Below are 19,119 nucleotides of genomic sequence, written 5' to 3'. Positions count from 1 at the left end.
TAATTGTGTAAACAAGGCTTTGTAACTTTGTGGTTTTTGCTAATAAAAACGCTGTAACTCTTGCAGTCAGAGCTGAAGTTCAGCCTCTGCTTCGGCAGGGTGCTGTAGCTGTAGTCAGCTGGCCAGCTTAATAAAGGCTCTTACATTTAAATTCTGAGTCGGTGGTCTATCTCCCTGAGCGAACCCATAACAAGCCCAGTCACCCAGCACAGAGACAGCCAGCCGCTCCATCCCCATCGGCGGCTCCGCCCACAGAGGCGACGTTTAAAGGGCCGGGCGGGCCCACCTGCGCTGCACAGCCCACCGCTCCCGCGGCCCAGGCCACACCCACTCGGGCAGGCGCCTGGGCCAGTTCCGCCCGAGGCGGGCGAAGCTGTTTTAAGCGGGGGCGGGACCGCGCGCGGCGGCTGAGTTTCGCGTGTGGCCGTGGGACCGAGCTGCGGAAGGCCGGGTCAACGTGGGCGAGGAGCGGATAGGCCCCGGGAGGTGCGTGGGGCGGCTACGACGGGTGCGGCGCGATCCAGGCGTGGGGAGGCCTCTGCGGGAGGGAGGCCGGTCAGCCAGCCCTCGCGCGACCCGCGCCACCACCCTCCGCGGGAGGCGGAGGTTCGTGGCGCGGAAGTTGGCCCTCGGCGCTTGCCGTAGCCCGGTCCGGGAGGCGGGCGCTCGGCGTCCGGGGACGGTGACAAAAGGAGGGAAGCGGAGGGGCGTTTGAGTCCGGGAAGATAGAGCGTGGGGCGGGAGCGCCGTTCCCCGAGCGCCCCGGCGAGCCTGCCCCGTCCCGGCCTCCAGCAGGCACCTGGCTCGCCGGCCCGGGCTCGCAGAGCGGAGGTAGCGGCGAGGACAGCGCCCCCTCTGGCCCGGCGGCGGCGCCGCCGCGGGTCCGGCGCGGTGGTGGGAGGCGGGGCCGTTTGCCCGGGTGCGGGTGCTGGCCGCCCGGCTGGGTCTTCCCACCGCGGGCCGGACGCGGGGCCTCCCTGGGCGCCGGGCCTGGCTCCTCGGCCTCCGTGGGCTCTCGGAGCTGCTCTCCTCCGGACCTGCGGGATGGGGCGTTTTTGCACCGTGGGGCCCTCCCAGGCCGGAAAGCGGAGCCAGGCCTCTCTGGGCCCTGGGGAATGGGAGAGTTGGCGAATTCGATGAAAAAAAAGTAAAAGGGGGGGGGGCGGTGTGGAATCCAACCCTTTAAGAAATATGGGGACGACTAGAAATGTCTTAGGGAGAGGCCGTGACCCTGAGTCGTGGGTTCCGGGGCTGGGCCGGGGGCGTGGGGCCTTCGGCGTTTGGAGGAGGGAGTGCGATCTGGAGAGGGACGCGGTGGTCCCGTCCTCATCCCGTGGGGTTGACAGGCGCCCTCCCTTCGGTCTCGCTGGGCCTTTTCCTGCCTCGGGGCGAGGAGCGGGCTTCCGGGGGCTGTGCTGGCGGGGACGGCTGTGGGTGTCCTCCTTGGGGCGGTGCTGGGGTCTGGGAGAGCGGCCGAGGGGCTTGGTGCTGTCAGGGTGTCCCCATCGCTTGGGGCAGAGCTTCTCAAAGGTTATTGGTGTGTCTGTTGGGAAAGGCAGGAAACTGCTCCTGAGGCAGTGAAATTAGATATATACCAGGAGGACGAGTAAAAGCGATTTCCCCAGGTTCTCTGGAGACTTTTGTGAGGACTTTTAAAATAGAGCCTGAAGTTTCCCTCTGTTTTCCAGTGTGAAGTGGCACTTCTCGAAGTATTGGCAACAGCCTCTTCCCGGCTCACCGAGGTGCTTTGGTAGAGCATTTTTTTTCATTTATTAAATGAGCATTTAAAAATATGTCTATTGATTTCAGAGAGAGGGAGGGGGAGGGAGGGAGAGAGAGAAACATCAATGATGAGGATCTTGCCAAAACCGGTTTGGCTCAGTGGATAGAGCCTCGGCCTTCGGACTGAAAGGTCCCAGGTTCGATTCCGGTCAAGGGCATGTACCTGGGGTTGCGGGCACATCCCCAGTAGGAGATGTGCAGGAGGCAGCTGATCGATGTTTCTCTCCCATCGATGTTTCTAACTCTCTATCTCTCTCCCTTCCTCTCTGTAAAAAATCAATAAAATATATAAAAAAAAAACGATGAGGATCTTTGATTGGCTGCCTCCTGCATGGCCTTTACTGAGGATCGAGCCTGCAACCCCTGTATGTGCTCGAATTCACATGACCTCCTGTTTCAAGGGCTGATGTTCAACCATTGCGCCACACTGGCCGGGCTACATGAGCATTTTTTGCCTGCTATGTGCCAGCTGCAAACACTTTACAGCTTCCTGGACTCCTCACTGAACCACTGTCTCTGGGTGATGCTTGGGAATCCACTTTTGACACCTGGTGATTTAAATAAAGTACATTGAAGTTTGAGAACAAGTCTCCTAGGCAGAAGTGGCGAAACACAGTCAGCTGACCAAGTCCAGCCTGCTGCCTGTTTTTATACAGCCCATGAACTAAGAATGGCTTTTACATTTTTGAAAATGGTTGGGGAAAAGTCAAAAGAAAAATAATGTTTCATGACACATGAGAGTTATATGAAATTAAAATTTCAGTGTCCAGAAATAAAATTGTGTTGGGTCATAGCTGCTCTTGTTCATTTGTATCAGTGATGGCGAACCTTTTGAGCTCGGCGTGTCAGCATTTTGAAAAACCTGACTTAACTCTGGTGGCATGTCACATATAGAAATTTTTTGATATTTGCAACCATAGTAAAACAAAGATTTATATTTTTGATATTTATTTTATATATTTAAATGCCATTTAACAAAGAAAAATCAACCAAAAAAATGAGTTCACGTGTCACCTCTGACACGCATGTCATAGGTTTGTCATCACTGATTTATATGTGTCTATGGCCGAGTAGCCTAAAATATTTACTATCTGGCTCTTTGTAGATAATGTAAAGTTTGTCGACCTCTGGCTTAGGGAAAGGAGGAAATATGGTAGAAAAAAAGAATCTGTCTAGAAAAGTTGTGTTTAAAAAATTAATAGATAAAATGGGCTTAGGTTAAGTTTATTTTATTTTATATTTTTTCTAATCCTCACCAAGGACTTTTTTCCGTTGATTTTCAGAGAGACTGGAAGGGAGGCGGGGGGTGGGGGTGGGGGTGGGGCTGGGGGGGAGGAGGGAGAGATAGGGGCAGAGGCAGAGGTGCAGAGAGAGAGAAATGTGGATGTGAGAGAGACACATCGATTGGTTGCCTCCCACACCCCAGCGTGGGGCCAGGGATTGAGCCTGCAACTGAGGTACGTGCCCTTGACTGGAATTGGACCCAGGACCCTTCCATCCACAAGCTGAGGCTCTATCCACTATAATGCAAAATGTTTTATAGTCTTTTGAGGTTATTATAATACACTCTACAAACTGGCTAGGGTGTAAATTTTATTTTTATAAAAACAGGGAATGGTGTATTCTGGATTAATGCAAAGCATTTAGATAAATTTAGGCATTTAAGTAGGATTTTCATAGAGATTGTGAACCTGTGCCCTTAATAAATTGGCTAACTTATGTTTCTTTTCATAGAGTGGGTGGACTCATGGACCTGATACTTTTCTCTTGAGAAATAAACTAGATCAAAAGAAAAATGGCATTTGTTGCAACACAAGGGGCCACAGTGGTTGACCAAACCACTCTGATGAAAAAATATCTTCAGTTTGTCGCAGCTCTCACAGATGTAAATACCCGTGAGTTGATCCTTTTTGTCATTAAGAAATGCATTAATTTGACTCATTCATCTCAGTTCAAAGAATGTGCACATGGAGATAAATAACAACATTAACTTATATCCGAATTTCCTTTCTCTGTCTTGTGGAGAAGCAAAGTGATGATCATTACTGGCTGGAGCCCTGAAGAGGCACGTGTGTGTGTGTGTGTGTGTGTGTGTGTGTGTATGTATGTATCTGTCCTTGTCTGTGCATGTACACATGTGTCTGGGAGTATGAATGTGCGTGACTTGTTGTAGGGAACTAGTTATGTGCCTTCTGTTGGACTATGACAGTCAAACTGATAAGATCTGATTGCTTCTCTTATTAAACTCAGTAATTTTGAGATCATCCTTAACATAATTTCAATTACCTGATATTTTTTTGGTTATTTTACAGCTGATGAAACAAAGTTAAAAATGATGCAAGAAGTTAGCGAAAATTTTGAGGTATGATCTTTATATTTTAGGCTTTTCATTTTGAGCTAAATATTGTCCTGGGCTTTTCTATTGCTTTTCTGTCAATCTTTTTACTATAGTAACAAAAAAACATTATCTCTGTTAATATACTTTATTGTATTCTAAAAGTGAAATCTGCAAGTTTGTACACAGTGTTGTCCAACTTGTTCATACTAGTGATACTTGCCTTGGTTTTGGTTGTTTAATATTTTTTTTCTCTCTTTTTTTCTTTATTTTAGAAAGAGGAGGGAAGAGAGAGAGAAAAAAACATCGATTTGTTGTTCCATTTATTTATGCATTCATTGGTTGATTCTTGTATGTGCCCTGTCTGGCAATCAAAACCGGAACCTTGGCATATTGGGATGATGCTCTAACCAACTGAGCTACCCGGCCAGGACACTTTTTTTTTTTAATTAAGTGTATTTTATTTACTCATGCCAGGGCATATTCATTCCATTGATTTTTAGAGAGAGTGGAAGGGAAGGGGAGAGACAGAGAGAGAAACATTGATGTGAGAGAGACATATCAATTGGTTTCCTCCCATATGCAACCAGTGCTGGGGATCGAGCCTGCAACCGAGGTAGGTGCCCTTGGCTGGGAATTGAACCCGGGACTCTTCAGTCTGCAGGCCAACACTCTAACCCAGGGGTGGGCAAACTTTTTGACTCGAGGGCCACAATGGGTTCTTAAACTGGACTGGAGGGCCGGAACAAAAGCATGGATGGAGTGTTTGTGTGAACTAATATAAATTCAAAGTAGCCAAACCGGTTTGGCTCAGTGGGTAGAGCGTCGGCCTGCGGACTGGAGGGTCCCGGGTTCGATTCCGGTCAAGGGCATGTACCGTGGTTGCGGGCACATCCCCAGTGGGGAGTGTGCAGTAGGCAGCTGATAGATGTTTCTCTCTCATTGATGTTTCTGGCTCTCTATCCCTCTCCCTTCCTCTCTGTAGAAAAATCAATAAAATATATTTAAAAAAAAAAAATAAATTCAAAGTAAACATCATTACATAAAAGGGTACGGTCTTTTTTTTTTTTTTTTTTTTTTTTTAGTTTTATTCATTTCAAACCGGCCGGATCTGGCCCGAGGGGGCCGTAGTTTGCCCAGGGCTGCTCTAACCACTGAGAAAACCGGCTAGAGTGAGGGCACATTTTTTTCATTTTTTTTTTTGTTTTTTGTTTTTACCTTTTTTTTTTTTTATTAAATCTTTATTGTTCAGATTACATTTTTTCCTCTTCCCCCCCCCCCCCCCATAACTCCCCTCCTCCTAGTTCCCGCCCCACCCTCCGCCCTCACTCCCCACCCACTGTCCTCATCCATAGGTGCACGATTTTTGTCCAGTCTCTTCCCACATCTCCCATTCCCCTTTCCCCCCCAAGAATAGTCAGTCCATTCTCTTTCTATGTCCCTGATTCATTATAATCACCAGTTCATTCTGTACATCAGATTATTTATTCACTTGATTCTTAGATTCACTTGTTGATAGATGCATGTTTGTTGTTTACAATTTGTATCTTTACCTTTTTCTTCTTCCTCTTCTTAAAGGATACCTTTCAGCATTTTGTATAATACTGGTTTAGTGGTGATGAACTCCTTTAGCTTTTCCTTATCTGTGAAGCTCTTTATCTGACCTTCAATTCTGAATGATAGCTTTGCTGGATAAAGTAATCTTGGTTGTAGGTTCTTGGTATTCAGTACTTTGAATATTTCTTGCCATTCCCTTCTGGCCTGCAAAGTTTCTGTTGAGAAATCAGCTGATAGTCGTATGGGTATTCCCTTGTAGGTAATTGAGTCTCTTTCTCTTGCTGCTTTTAAGATTCTCTCTTTGTCTTTTGCTCTTGGCATTTTAATGATGATGTGTCTTGGTGTGGTCCTCTTTGGATTCCTTTTGTTTGGGGTTCTCTGCGCTTCTTGGACCTGTAAGTCCATTTCTTTCACCAGGTGGGGGAAGTTTTCTGTCATAATTTCTTCAAATAGGTTTTCAATATCTTGCTGTCTCTCATCTTCTGGCACTCCTATGATTCTGATATTAGTGCGCTTGAAGCTGTCCCAGAGGCTCCTTACACTATCTTCACACTTTCGGATTCTTTTTTCATTTTGCTTTTCCAGTTGGGTGTTTTTTGCTTCTTTGCATTTCAAATCTTTGGCTTGATTCTTGTGCTCCTCTGGTCTGCTATTGGGTATAATATTCTTTATTTCAGTCCGTGTATGCTTAATTTCTAGTTTCTTTATCATAGCATCGAGGGTCTCATTAGTTTTCGTGAGGCTCTCCTCAAGTTTATTGCAAGCCCTCAAAATTGCGTTTTTTAGCTCTATATCCTCCATTTCTGTCATGTTTTTTTGTCTCCACATTTTTTATGCTTTCTTGGTGCACCCCCTTGTGGTCTTTGTGCGCAGTCTTGTTCTAGTTAAGCCTTGATTGTTGTAGTTAATACTAGAGGGATTTGACCACCAGGCCAACTGGCTGTGGGAATCAGCTGTGGGAAAACTTCTGTCCTCTGGAGAGGTGGTAATCTAGCCTTTGCCTGAGGCGATCCAGCAAATGGCTCTGCGCAGGGCTTGGGCAGGGCGGGTCGCAAGGGATGAGCAGGGCGGGCGGAGGGAGCAGTATGGCTGCTGTCAGTCCGTCCCCAGGGGCTCTGCCTCTCTGTCCCAGCAACCGCTGCAAACCTCGGAGGGACCGTAGCCAGACAGTCCTGCTTCTCCAGTTTGAGTCTGGGTCCCTAGAGACTCGCCCGGATCTGGAGCTCAGAGTCTGAGACTCCCTCCTGATTAAAAACGACAACCGCGCCCTCAGCCACCAGCCCGCTTTGTGCGCGCACCTCCGTACCTTTAAATTTTCCACACTGCACCTCCTCTGAGCCTCGGAATGCTGTTGTCTTTCCTTCTAGTTGAAGAGTCTCTCCTCAGCCAGCCTTCCTGTGGTTCTGGGTGATGTCCGTTCCGTCTTTTAGTTGTATTTTTGAAGTGGTTGTTTGCGGCAGCAGTCTCCGGTGTTTACCTATGCCGCCATCTTGGTGGTCTCCCATTTTTAAATATAGTAGCTCTTTTATCCATATATCCTCAGGCTGCATTCAGACTTTTGCTGTGAATTTATGTTCAGGCCATAAATGATATATTTCTATGGAATGAGAACTGGATATCAGTTTCGGCTCTATTACTTATAACTTCTGTGCTCTTGATCAAGCAGTTTGTTTCCCGGGCTTTACAAACTACAATCATATTGTCCATTAGGTCCCTCAGGCTCTATTCATTTTTCAATTTTTTCAATTGTGTATTAGATTGAATAATTTTTTTTTTAAAATATATTTTATTGATTTTTTACAGAGAGGAAGGGAGAGGGATAGAGAGTTAGAAACATCGATGAGAGAGAAACATCGATTAGCTGCCTCCTGCACACCTCCTACTGGGGATGTGCCCGCAACCAAGGTACATGCCCTTGACCGGAATCGAACCTGGGACCCTTCAGTCCGCAGGCCGACACTCTATCCACTGAGCCAAACCGGTTACGGCAGATTGGATAATTTCTAACCACTCTGCAGTCAAGTTCACTGACTATTTTTCTGTCATCTCTAATCTGCTGGGATGCTATTTTTAATAGTTCATTTCTTTTTCTTTTTTAATATTTTATTGATTTTTCACAGAGAAGAAGGGAGAGGGACAGAGAGCTAGAAACATCGATGAGAGATCGATCAGCTGCCTCCTGCACGCCCCCTACTGGGGATGTGCCCGCAACCAAGGTACATGCCCTTGACTGGAATCGAACCTGGTACCCTTCAGTCCGCAGGCCGACGCTCTATCCACTGAGCCAAACTGGTTCAGCTGGGATGCTATTTTTTTTTTTTTTTTTATATTTTAATAATTTTTATTTCTTAAAGTATTACAAAGAGTATTACATATGTCTCCTTTTTTCCCCCCCTTGACATTCCCCGGGCCCCTACCCCCCGCCCCCCCCCGCCCCGTGTCTTGTGTCCATTGGTTACTCTTATATGCATGCATATAAGTCCTTCAGTTGGTCTCTTAATCGCCCCCCCCACCCTCCCCAGGCTTCCCACTGTAGTTTAACATTCTGTTCAATGTTGCTCTGCTTCTGTATCTACCCCTGTTCATCAGTCCATACTGGTCCCCTTTATTTGTCCCAACCTCACTGGAGTAGTCTCAACCTCACCAGGGCCGTCTGAGCCTCACCAGGGCCGTTTCAACCTCACCGGGGCCGTCCCTACCTCACGGGGGCCGTTTCAACCTCACCGGGGTCGTCCCTACCTCACGGGGGCCGTTTCAACCTCACCGGGGTCGTCCCTACCTCACGGGGGCCGTTTCAACCTCACCGGGGTCGTCCCTACCACACCGGGGCCGTTTCAACCTGACCGGGGTTGTCCCTACCACACCGGGGCCGTTTCGACCTGACCGGGGTTGTCCCTACCAGACTGGGGTCGTCCCTACCTCACGGGGGCTGTTTCAACCTCACCGGGGTCGTTCCTACCTCACGGGGGCCGTTTCAACCTCACTGGGGCCGTCCCGACCTCACCAGGGCCGTTTCAACCTCACCGGGGTTGTCCCTACCACACCGGGGCCGTTTCAACCTGACCGGGGTTGTCCCTACCACACCGGGGCCGTTTCGACCTGACCGGGGCCGTCCCTACCTCACGGGGGCCGTTTCAACCTCACCGGGGTCGTCCCTACCTCACGGGGGCCATTTCAACTTCACCGGGGTTGTCCCTACCACACCGGAGCTGTTTCAACCTGACCGGGGTTGTCCCTACCACACCGGGGCCGTTTCGACCTGTGGGATGCTATTTTTAAATTTCAGTTTTATATATTTAGTTTTTGCATTTAAAAATTGCAGTTATTGTACTTTCAGTTATAGAATTTTCATGTGGTTCTCTTTTTAAATATGTTTTTATTGGTTTCAGAGAAGAAGGGAGAGGGAGGGAGAGATACAAACATCATTGATGAGAGAGAATCATTGATTTGCCTCCTGCGCGCCCTCTACTGGGGATTGAGCATGCAACCCAGCATGTGCCCTTGACCGGAATTGAACCTGGGACCCTTCAGTCTGCAGGGCTGACACTCCATCCACTGAGCCAAACAGGCTAGGGCTCCATGTGGTTCTTGATAGATATCACTTCTCTGCAGATTCCCTGCCTTTATTTATTAATTTTCATATATATTTTTATTATTATTTTTTAAATATATTTTTATTGATTTCAGAGAGGAAGGGAGAAGGGGAGAGAGAGAGAGAAACACCAATGATAAGAGAGAATCATTGATTGGCTGCCTCCTGCATGCCCCCTACTAGGGATTGAGCCTGCAACTTGGGCATGTGCCCTTGACTGGAATCGATCCCGGGACCCTTCAGTCTATAGGCCGATGCTCTATCCACTGAGCAAAACCAGCCAGAGCTATTTTTATTAATTTTAAAGAATTTTATTGATTTCAGAGAGGAAGGGAGAGGGAGAGAGAGAAAAATCTAGGATGAGAGAGAATCATTGATCAGCTGCCTCCTGCATGCCCTCTATTGGGGATTGAGCCCACAATCTGGGCATGTGCCCTGATGGGGAATTAAACATGACATCCTGGTTCATAGTTGAGGCTCAAACACTGAGCCACACCAGCCAGGCAAAATGTTTTATAGTCTTTTGAGATTATTATAATACTAGGTGAATTCGAAGTGAAAATATATACACAAATTAAATGAGGTTTTCTTTTATTTTTGTATAATTAGAACGTAACATCATCTCCTCAATATTCTACATTCCTGGAACATATCATCCCTCGGTTTCTTACGTTTCTTCAAGATGGAGAAGTTCAGTTTCTTCAGGAGAAACCAGCCCAGGTAATTTGTTTAAAACTGTCAGTGAAAAAAAAGTGTCACATAGTAGTATTGCAAGCATTTATGAATTAAAACACCTAAATAAATCCATGGTTTCACTTACAAATGAAAGTGGTTTTGTCACAGAAGGATAACTCTGCCTAGGGCTTTTGCCTGCTTAGTTGAATGTCTTGGTTTTATTTTGTCAAGACCATCTCTTTTATAGTTTAAACTAGAGGCCTGGTACATGACATTCGTGCACTCTGGGGGAGGGGGGCATCACCTCAGCCTGGCCTGCACCCTTTAGCAGTCCAGGAGCCCTCAGGGGATGTCCGACTGACGGCTTAGGCCCATTCCCAGTTGTAGTTTATTATCAGTAGTTATGTATAACAGGATATTGTAAAAATTAAGTTATGAAATTTTTATTAAAATGTTTTTTATATACCGTTATATTGGCTGGGCTGCAAAAATATTCGTTGTGGGCCTCCGTGACTTTGACATGCTTGATGTACACTATTACAAATGAATTGGCATATATACAAAAGAAGGAACAGTAGTCTGTTGACCCTCCCATACCCGTCCAACTGTATTCTTATTCATTTCAATTCCTGTAATTCATGGCTAATTTTGTTTTACTTATAGCTCCACCCACTCTTTTTACCTCCTGTTTGTCTTTACTATTTTAAAACAGTCCCATCACATCGGGTTTTTTTCTATAAATAGTTCAGCATGTGTCTCTTAAAAATATCTAAAAACATTACCATAATACCAGTGAAAATATACTGCTAAATAAAGCTTTTTATACTGTACTAGCTCAAGAGATACATACATACATATATATATACATATATATATATATATATATATATATGTATATATATGTGCATATGTATGTTTGACCTACCATTTATTTATTTTTAAAGAATAGTTTATTGATTTTATTTTTAAAATATATTTTTATTGATTTCAGAGAGGAAGGGGGAGGGAGAGAGATAGCAACATCAATTATGAGAGAGAATCATTGATTGGCTGCCTCCTGCACATCCCCTACTGGAGATTGAGCCCGCAACCCAGGCATGTGCCCTTGACTGGAATCGAACCTGGGATCTTTCAGTCCACAGGCGGACACTTTATCCACTGAGCCAAACTGGCTAGGGCTAGTTATTGATTTTAGAGAGAGGAAGGGAGAGGGAGAAACCTCAATGTGAGAGCACATCTATCAGCTGCCTCCTGCATGCCCTCTATTGGGTATTGAGCCCATAACTTGGGCATGTGCCCTTGATTGGGAATGGAACTGGCAGTCTCCTGGTACAAGGGACGATGTCCAAGGAACTGAGCCACACCGGCTAGGGCTGATCTACCTTTCACTTGTCAGCTCCATAGTTAGAATCATGAATCATTAGTTCAGTTTATGATGAAATTAGTCATCGGGCCCAAGGTAATTGGGGAGAACATTATAGAAGCTAAACTGAGATTATGGAGGGAGATCTCAAATGAAGTTCTGTTTGTTTTGCTCTTTCATTTTAAATCCACTCTGCATTCACACACTAGTGCCCTTTCTGCTGAAAATAAGGTGTGAAAGAGGAAAAATGTGACTCACTTGATTGCTACACAATTGTAGAAATATTGTACTTGCTTTGGATTCCATTGAAGTAATATATAGGAGTGTTTCTAAAATGGGATTTATCCTGGGGTGAGGTTACCAGTGCTGGGTACGGACAGCTGTGTGACACTTGTAGAAAGCAAAAGAATTACTTTGGAGCTCCTGGGAGGATTTTATATTTACATTTTTTATTTTTCTTCACCAGCAATTGCGGAAACTAGTTCTTGAAATCATTCATAGAATACCAACCAATGAACATCTTCGTCCTCATACCAAAAATGTTCTGTCTGTGATGTTTCGCTTTTTAGAGGTAACCTTTGGGAATTCTTGTTATTTTGCAATATTAAAAACTTTAAATGAGTTTCTTAATGTAAAACCTAGTGTTATACAACTGTTTCCCCTTCACTAAAGTTCCTAATGTCCATTTTCCCAACCAAATTACCATGGAAGATTATTAATTAAAGTTTTATTTTGTTTTCGTATTTTTGAGTCACTGAGAAATTGACTCTACATAGTAGAAATCTTTCTAAGTGAGTTGGGTGGTTGTTGACAAACTCGGAGTACAGGGTTCTCTGGCTTCGTGCTTTCTAGTTTTGTGTGTGTGAAGCACAGTAGGTGCTCATAAAGAGTCTCTCCAATTCTTGGGGCTAATTCATCTGGTACCTGTTAAGTTAATCCCTAAAATTGTTTTCTTGCTGTACTTGTCTTGAAGTGTTTAGAATTCTATTGTGTTTCTGGGCCCCTTGGAAAGATGAGCTTTGGAGGGGGGAGAGAATTGGATTCAGACCCTGGCTCTGTCATTTATTAGCTGTATCATGTTAGTCATGTTGCTTATCTTCTCTGAGCCTTAGCTTCCTCTAGGTATAGTGTGGATGGCACCTCATACTTAGAGAGTATGTGTGAAGTAGTAAGCACAGGGTTCAATACTTGGTGGGTGCTCAGTAATTGTTCATTCTTTTGGCAATACTTTCAAGCAATGATAAGTGTCAGTGGGGCCATTAGACCTTAGTTCATAGTGTGACTTGCCACAAATGTCAGTTAACTTATCTGCCAGTGTTATTGACCAGAACTCACTGGTGCGCTGCCCTTCAGATGGTCCACCAAAGACCATGAAGTCTTCCTGTTTGGGCAGGTGTGTTTTATGATTTAATGAATTTTCAATAAATCAAATCTAAGTTGGTTGATGCAGTGTGTGTATAAAGAAAAATGCTTAGAAAATAGTCTTTAATCTTTAGATTAAAATAAGTCCTCAGCATTTTAACTCTTTTAAATGCTTTTTTTTAAAAGACGGAAAATGAAGAAAACGTCCTTATTTGTCTAAGAATAATTATTGAGCTACACAAACAGTTCAGGCCACCCATCACACAAGAAGTAAGTATCCTTAGAGCATTTCTGTAGTGTGCTTGCTGACAGTTCTTTGTGCTGTGTAAAATTTTATTCTCCTTTAGTATTGACAGAACACATGGTGCTTAAAGTGTAGAAAATACATAGCCTCTTTGGGGAAAATTCTTTATAGGTTTAGCAGTTACTTTTCTATGTTGAATGTGTGTATGAGTATTTAACTGAATTTGTTTCGTCGTGTGTATATGTGTTAATTAACCAGATTGGCAGAGCTGTTTGGGTGCTTCTGGTATTCAGAAATGTCTGATGTGCCAGAAGGCTCTGATCATTTTATGTTATTCAAGGGTTAAGATGTGTTTTGAAGTCAGCTGGGTTTGAATATCTGCTCTGCAACTCAGTAGCTATGTGAAACTGGGTAAACTTATAGCTATTTGAAGCCTTTTCTGTACCATGGGGACAATCACAGTGTATCCTCAAAGATTGCTTGAAGATTAAATATAAAAGTTAAAGTTCTTAACACAGTGATTAGCACCTACAGAGTAAGTATTAGATACTCTGTGTTAGCAGTAGTTAATACAGTGTCTTCTCTGATGATAAGCTTAGTAAATGCCTGTTATAGATTATTTAGAAATTAGAAGCAAAACGATGAAATAGAATTCCTCCTATCTTAAAAACAATATTGATTGCCTTTCACTTTCCCACCTTCAATATATGTAATATTTTCTACATGATTGCAATAATACTGTATACGACATTTTATATTCTGATCGTTTCCCTTCACATTATATATAAGCATTTTCCCACTCGAATTCTTTATAAAATTAATTTTTAATGGATGTATAATATTCTTACATATGGGTACCCTTATTTTTGGATATTTAAAGTATTTCAAAAATTTTTATTTTATGACTATGATTGAATATCTGTTTCTAGTTCAAATTTCTTCATAAACCAGAGTTATTGACAGAATTTCTAGGTCAAATGTGTTAATGTTTTAATGCTCTTGATAAATATAGTATTAAACTGATTTCCAGAAAGGTTTCAGTAGTTTATGAGAGTCTTCCTCCCATGGCAATCTCTCTAGCATGGTGTAGTATTACTTTTTGTAAGTCAAAAAGTGGCATTTATTTTAATTTTTATTTCTTTTGCTCCTTCTGAATTAGAAAGCTTGTTTTCTGTTTTTCAGTCTTTTGTATTTCTTTTTTGTTCACATTCATTGCTTGTTTGTGTTTTGAGTCTGACATTTTTCTTACCTATTTTATGAGTTCTTATATATTAGGACTATTAACATTTTTCTTACTTATTGTAAGCATTTTCTGTTTATAAATATCTTCTGTATATCTTTTTTTTTTTAGATTCATCATTTTTTGGATTTTGTGAAACAGATTTATAAGGAGCTTCCAAAAGTAGTGGTATGGTTTTAATATTATTTGAATTTATTACTTATATTTATTTATTACTTTCTTATTCCAAAGGGATTTTGGAGCACTTGCGTTGGAGGAATAATTGGGGGATACTAATTTTAGAATGCTAATTTTAGAGTGGGGAATGTTTATTGATAGAATCTAGGTTGATAAATCAGTCATTTAAAAAAGTAGTTCTTTTGGTTTCACTGTTTAAATTAAATACTTTAATATATTCTTATTGTAGAAATTTTGAAAAAAAAGGCAAGATAAATCCATAATGTTTTGACTTGTAAGCAACCACTGACATTGATGTTTTGTACTCTCTAAAGATGGTTGTGCTCACAATTATAAAGCCTTTTTTGGGGAGGTAGTGTATGCTTTCAGCATTTTTCTGTATTATTAAATTTTTTTCTGTTGAAAGAACTCTTCCCAAGCAATGCCAACAATGTAAAAGTGTGTGGAATAGAACAGGAACATCTCCTCTCCATTTTATTTTCACTTATTAGAAGGAATCGCTATTAACAGTTTAGAACATCCAAGATCTTTTTCTGGCAGTCGTAATTTTAGTGGCCCCATAATTTTCTATCATATGCATGTACTTCAACCATCTCTCTGTTGCTGGTTTTCTCATTTTTCAATTTTTTACTATCACAAATAACGCTTTGGTAAAAATTTATTGCACATAAGTCTGGTTTTACTTTAAAGAATTTTGTTAAGCTTAAAAAAATTTTTAAATGAACATATGGTAAAATTAACTTTTAGGTATTTTAAGGATTTTAATCTGCTAATGTGTCAAACAAAATTAATTACATTTTGAGTCATCAAATTGTGTCACCTACCATTTCAGTCAGTGTTTTTCATATGAAGCTGTTTTGTTTAATATGAGGTCCAAACTCCACTGAGAACTAAGGGATGACAGTGAGGTCCTGGCCTTTAAACATGTCTTCTGTTCTTTGCTTCTGGTCCCATCTTTGATCTCTATTTAGGAGACTATTTGAAAAGTTAATTCAAGAGGGACTAGCTCCTAGTTTCTTATCACTGGAGGGATGGGGGCCATTCTCCTTGCCTCACTGAGGTTTAATGTAACCTGGCATGCATTTCATCTTTCCTCAGCCAGGAAGGAGCAAAAAATACTTAGGACAAGTTTTTATTTTCTGTTGTGGAAGGTGGAGAAATGTTTTCTCTGTCACGTTGTCTTTTTGGTATTGAATAGAGTGGATCTCAAGTACTATGGGATTGAGCAGGATACATGTAGGACATTTGGTTTCTTCCACCACATGTGTCAGGGCTATTTTGTGAAGGAATGTTGTGTATGACTTTATTAGGAAAAACCATTTCTCTTGTTCTTATGTAGAACCGCTACTTTGAGAACCCTCAGGTGATCCCCGAGAACACAGTCCCTCCCCCAGAAATGGTTGGTATGATTACAGCAATTGCTGTGAAGGTCAATCCTGAGCGTGAGGACAGTGAGACGAGAACAGTAAGTTTTTCCAGTTGTTTTGCTTTTGTTTTTAACTATGTCTCTTTACTTGGTAGACGAATATATGAGAGAGTGATGTTTTAAACTGCTTAAGTTTTTTGTTTTCTTCCTTAAACACTTGGAGGCATTTAAGATGAACAAATGTGTGTGCCTGAGAGAGCATCACTGATTTTACTGTGCAGCCTCTGAGTGGTGAAAATGAACTCTTGCTTTCATGCAAAGGTATAAACAAAATTTAGTGGAGGTCCAGAGCACCTGTTGGAAAGAGCAGCTGACCAGTCTCCGTTCCATCCTTAGTATTGATATTTATGAGTCCCTTTAAACTACATATAAATTATAGTTCAGTCCCTGGGAGCCTGGGCTCTGGGGACAGAAGTGCTGGGATGATGTTCTGGCCCCAACACTTGGGTTTTCTGACTATAGGAAAGTTCATGAACCTTTGTTTTGGCCTCAATTTTCCCTCTCATTATCTGAAAAACTTGTCTTGTGGAATTTTTTGAAGGTAATGCTAGTAATTGTCTGCAGGTAATGTATTTGTAATATCTGCCACATAAGTAATGTGTATTGAGCATTTGTTGACTATATTTTTATGATTGGATTAAGAATATCATTTGTATTTGCTTTACTGCAATGGTTTTACAGAATGTTTTATTAATCCTCACCTGAGAATATTTTTTTCCATTGATCTTTAGAAAGGTTGGAAGGGAGAGGGAGAAATCCATGAGAGAAACACATGGATTGGTTGCCTCTGCACATGCCCTGACCAGGGCCAAGGATTAAGCCTGCAACCGAGCTATATACCCTTGACCAGAATCAAACTCGGAATTGAACCCAGGGTCCTTCAGTCCGTGGGCTGACGCTGTAACTATTGAGCAAAACTGGCTAGGGCTGCAGAATGTTTGAATTTGTGCTAGGATAAATAAGAAACTGCATTTTGAATAAAAATAAAGCTTTCATTCCTCTGCTCTTCTTGAATTACAAACTTATTTTCTGTTTATGAGCCTTTGTTTTTGTTTTGCTTGTCTGTTCCTATTAATTGCCCATTTGTATGAGTGTGACATTTTCCTTACCTGTTTTATGAATTCTTTTATATTAGGACTATTAATTTTTTTTCTTAAGTTCATTGCAAGCATTTTCTGTTTCTGAGTATTTTGAATAAAACCGGGTAAATATGCACTTTCTGCTATTGCTCTTTTAAGTAAAATACTAGATACTAATTTAAAATTTTTCTCAGATGGCCCTGGCAGGGTCGCTTGGTTGGAGCGTAATCCTGTACACCAAAAACGTTGCAGGTTCTTTTCCCTGGTTGGGGCGCTTGCAGGAGGCAGCTGATCGATGTTTCTTTCTCTCCCTCTCTCCCTTCTTCTCTTTCTAAAAATCAATAAAAACATATCTTCTGAGGATTAAAAAAAATACACACACACACACACACACACACGTGTGTGTGTGTATATGTAAATTTTTCTCAGGTGATTTGAATTTCTAAGTTTTGACAAATTTTCCCAACATTAGGAAATATAAAAACCTCTATTAAATCATAGTTCTATGTACTTTATTTTAAAAATAGTTTGATTCTTTCCCCACAGATATTTACAAAGATGTATCAGCATTTTCTATTCCTTTTATTTCAGTGGGGCAATGCTCAGTAGTGGGGTACTGACTGGGGCTGTTTTAAGTGCCACCAGGACAACCACAGTCTGCTTGTTTTCTGTTTCAGCATTCCATCATTCCAAGAGGATCTCTTTCTCTGAAAGTATTGGCAGAATTGCCAATTATTGTTGTTTTAATGTATCAGGTATGTGTATTGTTACTGGTTTCTTGGGTTTTTGGCTTCTTATGTTATGATAAAGTTCACATCTAATAATCTGTGGCAAATAGATGTGTATGATACACACATGCTAACTCCTGTAGTTTCTTTGGTATGCCAAATTATTTTACTATGCAGGAAGTGTAAAAGCATGAAAATCTGATGTGTTTGCTTTTAGCTCTACAAACTGAATATCCACAATGTTGTTGCTGAATTTGTGCCCCTGATCATGAATACCATTGCAATTCAGGTGTCTGCACAAGCCAGGTGAGATTTCTTTGGACAGTGACAAAGCTGACTGTCACATTGCTTTAATTCCAAGTAAAAATACATGCTGTAATTATTTGTAAGACATAAAATTTTTAAGTGATAAAATTTTGGGCTAATTATATTTTTTACTTTTTGAACTTGTATTTCAATGATGATAGTAATAGTTATTTTACTCCTTATTTAAAAAGATGAGCTAAAGGTATTAAACCTTGGTTTTTGGTGTTTCATAAATTTAGAACTATTATTAGGAATTACTATATTCTAGATTTCTATCTGTGGGATCTCTAAACCTTTCTCGCCTTAAGCCTTTCTTTGTTCTTGCTGTTCCTTTCAGCATGAGTGCTAGGATGTTCTTTACCCCCTTAATTCCCCCACCCATCACTCTAGGTTAGTGTTCGGCAAACTGGCCCCTTGAGTGTGGCTCTTCCACAAAATACCACGTGCGGGCGTGCACGTGCAGTGCGATTGAAACTTCGTGGCCCATGACACGGGGCCAAAGAGCCGCATGTGGCTCATGAGCCTCGGTTTGCCAACCACTGCTCTAGGTGAACCACATTCATTCTCTCAGTGAAATTTTTTCTCAAACTTTATACATTTCTTCTTAAGACCTTTAACACTCACTTTCTTGTGGCTATTTGGCTCTGTGTCATTTGAGGGCAGGATCTGAGGGTGAATGAGTGTTAACATCCTCTGTGGCCCTAGCATCGGCTCTTATTGAGTAAATAGATAGCCTAACACTGGATGAGTGGCTTTATGGGCTAAACATTGTAACTGCTATGGAATGAATGGCTTAGAGAACTGCTTGCTTTATGCCTCTAAACCCTTTATATTATTTGGAAATGCATAATAGTGAAGAGTGTAACTGTTGCTGCTATGTTGTTCTGGTCTGTGCAGAAATCAGGCTTTTGGGCTCAGTAATTATTACAGGCTTTTAATTAATGTTAATGTCACCTAAAGAGTTAAGAGCTAATGCAAATTTTATTTATTTCTCATTCAGGCAACATAAGCTTTACAATAAGGAGTTGTATGCTGATTTCATTGCTGCTCAGATTAAAACATTGTCATTTTTAGCTTATATCATCAGAATTTACCAGGTAAGTTCATTTACTTAAAAAAATATATTTTTACTGATTTCAGAGAGGAAGGGAGAGGGAGAGAGAGACAGAAACACCAGTGATGTGAAAGAATCATTGATCAGCTGCTTTCTGCAGGTCCCCACTGGGGATTGAGCCCAAACCCTTGGGCATGTG

At 42.1% G+C, this 19,119-nt stretch overlaps 1 protein-coding gene and 1 non-coding gene across 9 annotated transcripts in view; both read left to right on the top strand.

Annotated features, from left to right (window-relative positions):
* The first annotated feature begins 407 nt into the window (after positions 1-407).
* Positions 408-19,119, top strand: part of TRRAP (transformation/transcription domain associated protein) — a 118,679-nt gene continuing 99,967 nt past the window's right edge. For 4 of the 8 annotated variants that reach the window (XM_070415076.1, XM_070415077.1, XM_070415075.1 and 1 more), the window contains exons 1-12: positions 941-1,147; positions 1,689-1,742; positions 3,517-3,677; positions 4,095-4,144; positions 9,876-9,986; positions 11,771-11,875; positions 12,853-12,936; positions 14,262-14,318; positions 15,667-15,792; positions 17,510-17,587; positions 17,778-17,866; positions 18,867-18,963. In XM_070415076.1, coding sequence (XP_070271177.1) covers positions 3,578-3,677; positions 4,095-4,144; positions 9,876-9,986; positions 11,771-11,875; positions 12,853-12,936; positions 14,262-14,318; positions 15,667-15,792; positions 17,510-17,587; positions 17,778-17,866; positions 18,867-18,963 — 897 coding nt within the window. In that variant the 5' untranslated portion in view covers positions 941-1,147; positions 1,689-1,742; positions 3,517-3,577. Of the gene's footprint in view, positions 487-691; positions 832-940; positions 1,148-1,688; positions 1,743-3,169; positions 3,678-4,094; positions 4,145-9,875; positions 9,987-11,770; positions 11,876-12,852; positions 12,937-14,261; positions 14,319-15,666; positions 15,793-17,509; positions 17,588-17,777; positions 17,867-18,866; positions 18,964-19,119 lie in introns of those variants that run through there. The other 4 variants (XM_070415069.1, XM_070415073.1, XM_070415070.1 and 1 more) reach the window with 4 other exon arrangements.
* LOC139011964 (small nucleolar RNA ZL1) lies at positions 3,804-4,017 on the top strand. Its single transcript, XR_011471763.1, has one exon. It is a non-coding gene; the product is annotated as a small nucleolar RNA ZL1 (small nucleolar RNA).

This window comes from Myotis yumanensis, unplaced genomic scaffold (genome assembly GCF_028538775.1).
Source record: "Myotis yumanensis isolate MYYU_CA2020_CCGP unplaced genomic scaffold, mMyoYum1.0.hap1 SCAF_5, whole genome shotgun sequence".
NCBI lineage: Eukaryota > Metazoa > Chordata > Mammalia > Chiroptera > Vespertilionidae > Myotis > Myotis yumanensis.
The sequence above is the reverse complement of the archived record's forward strand: the minus strand, read 5'-3'. Positions and strand labels throughout refer to the sequence as shown.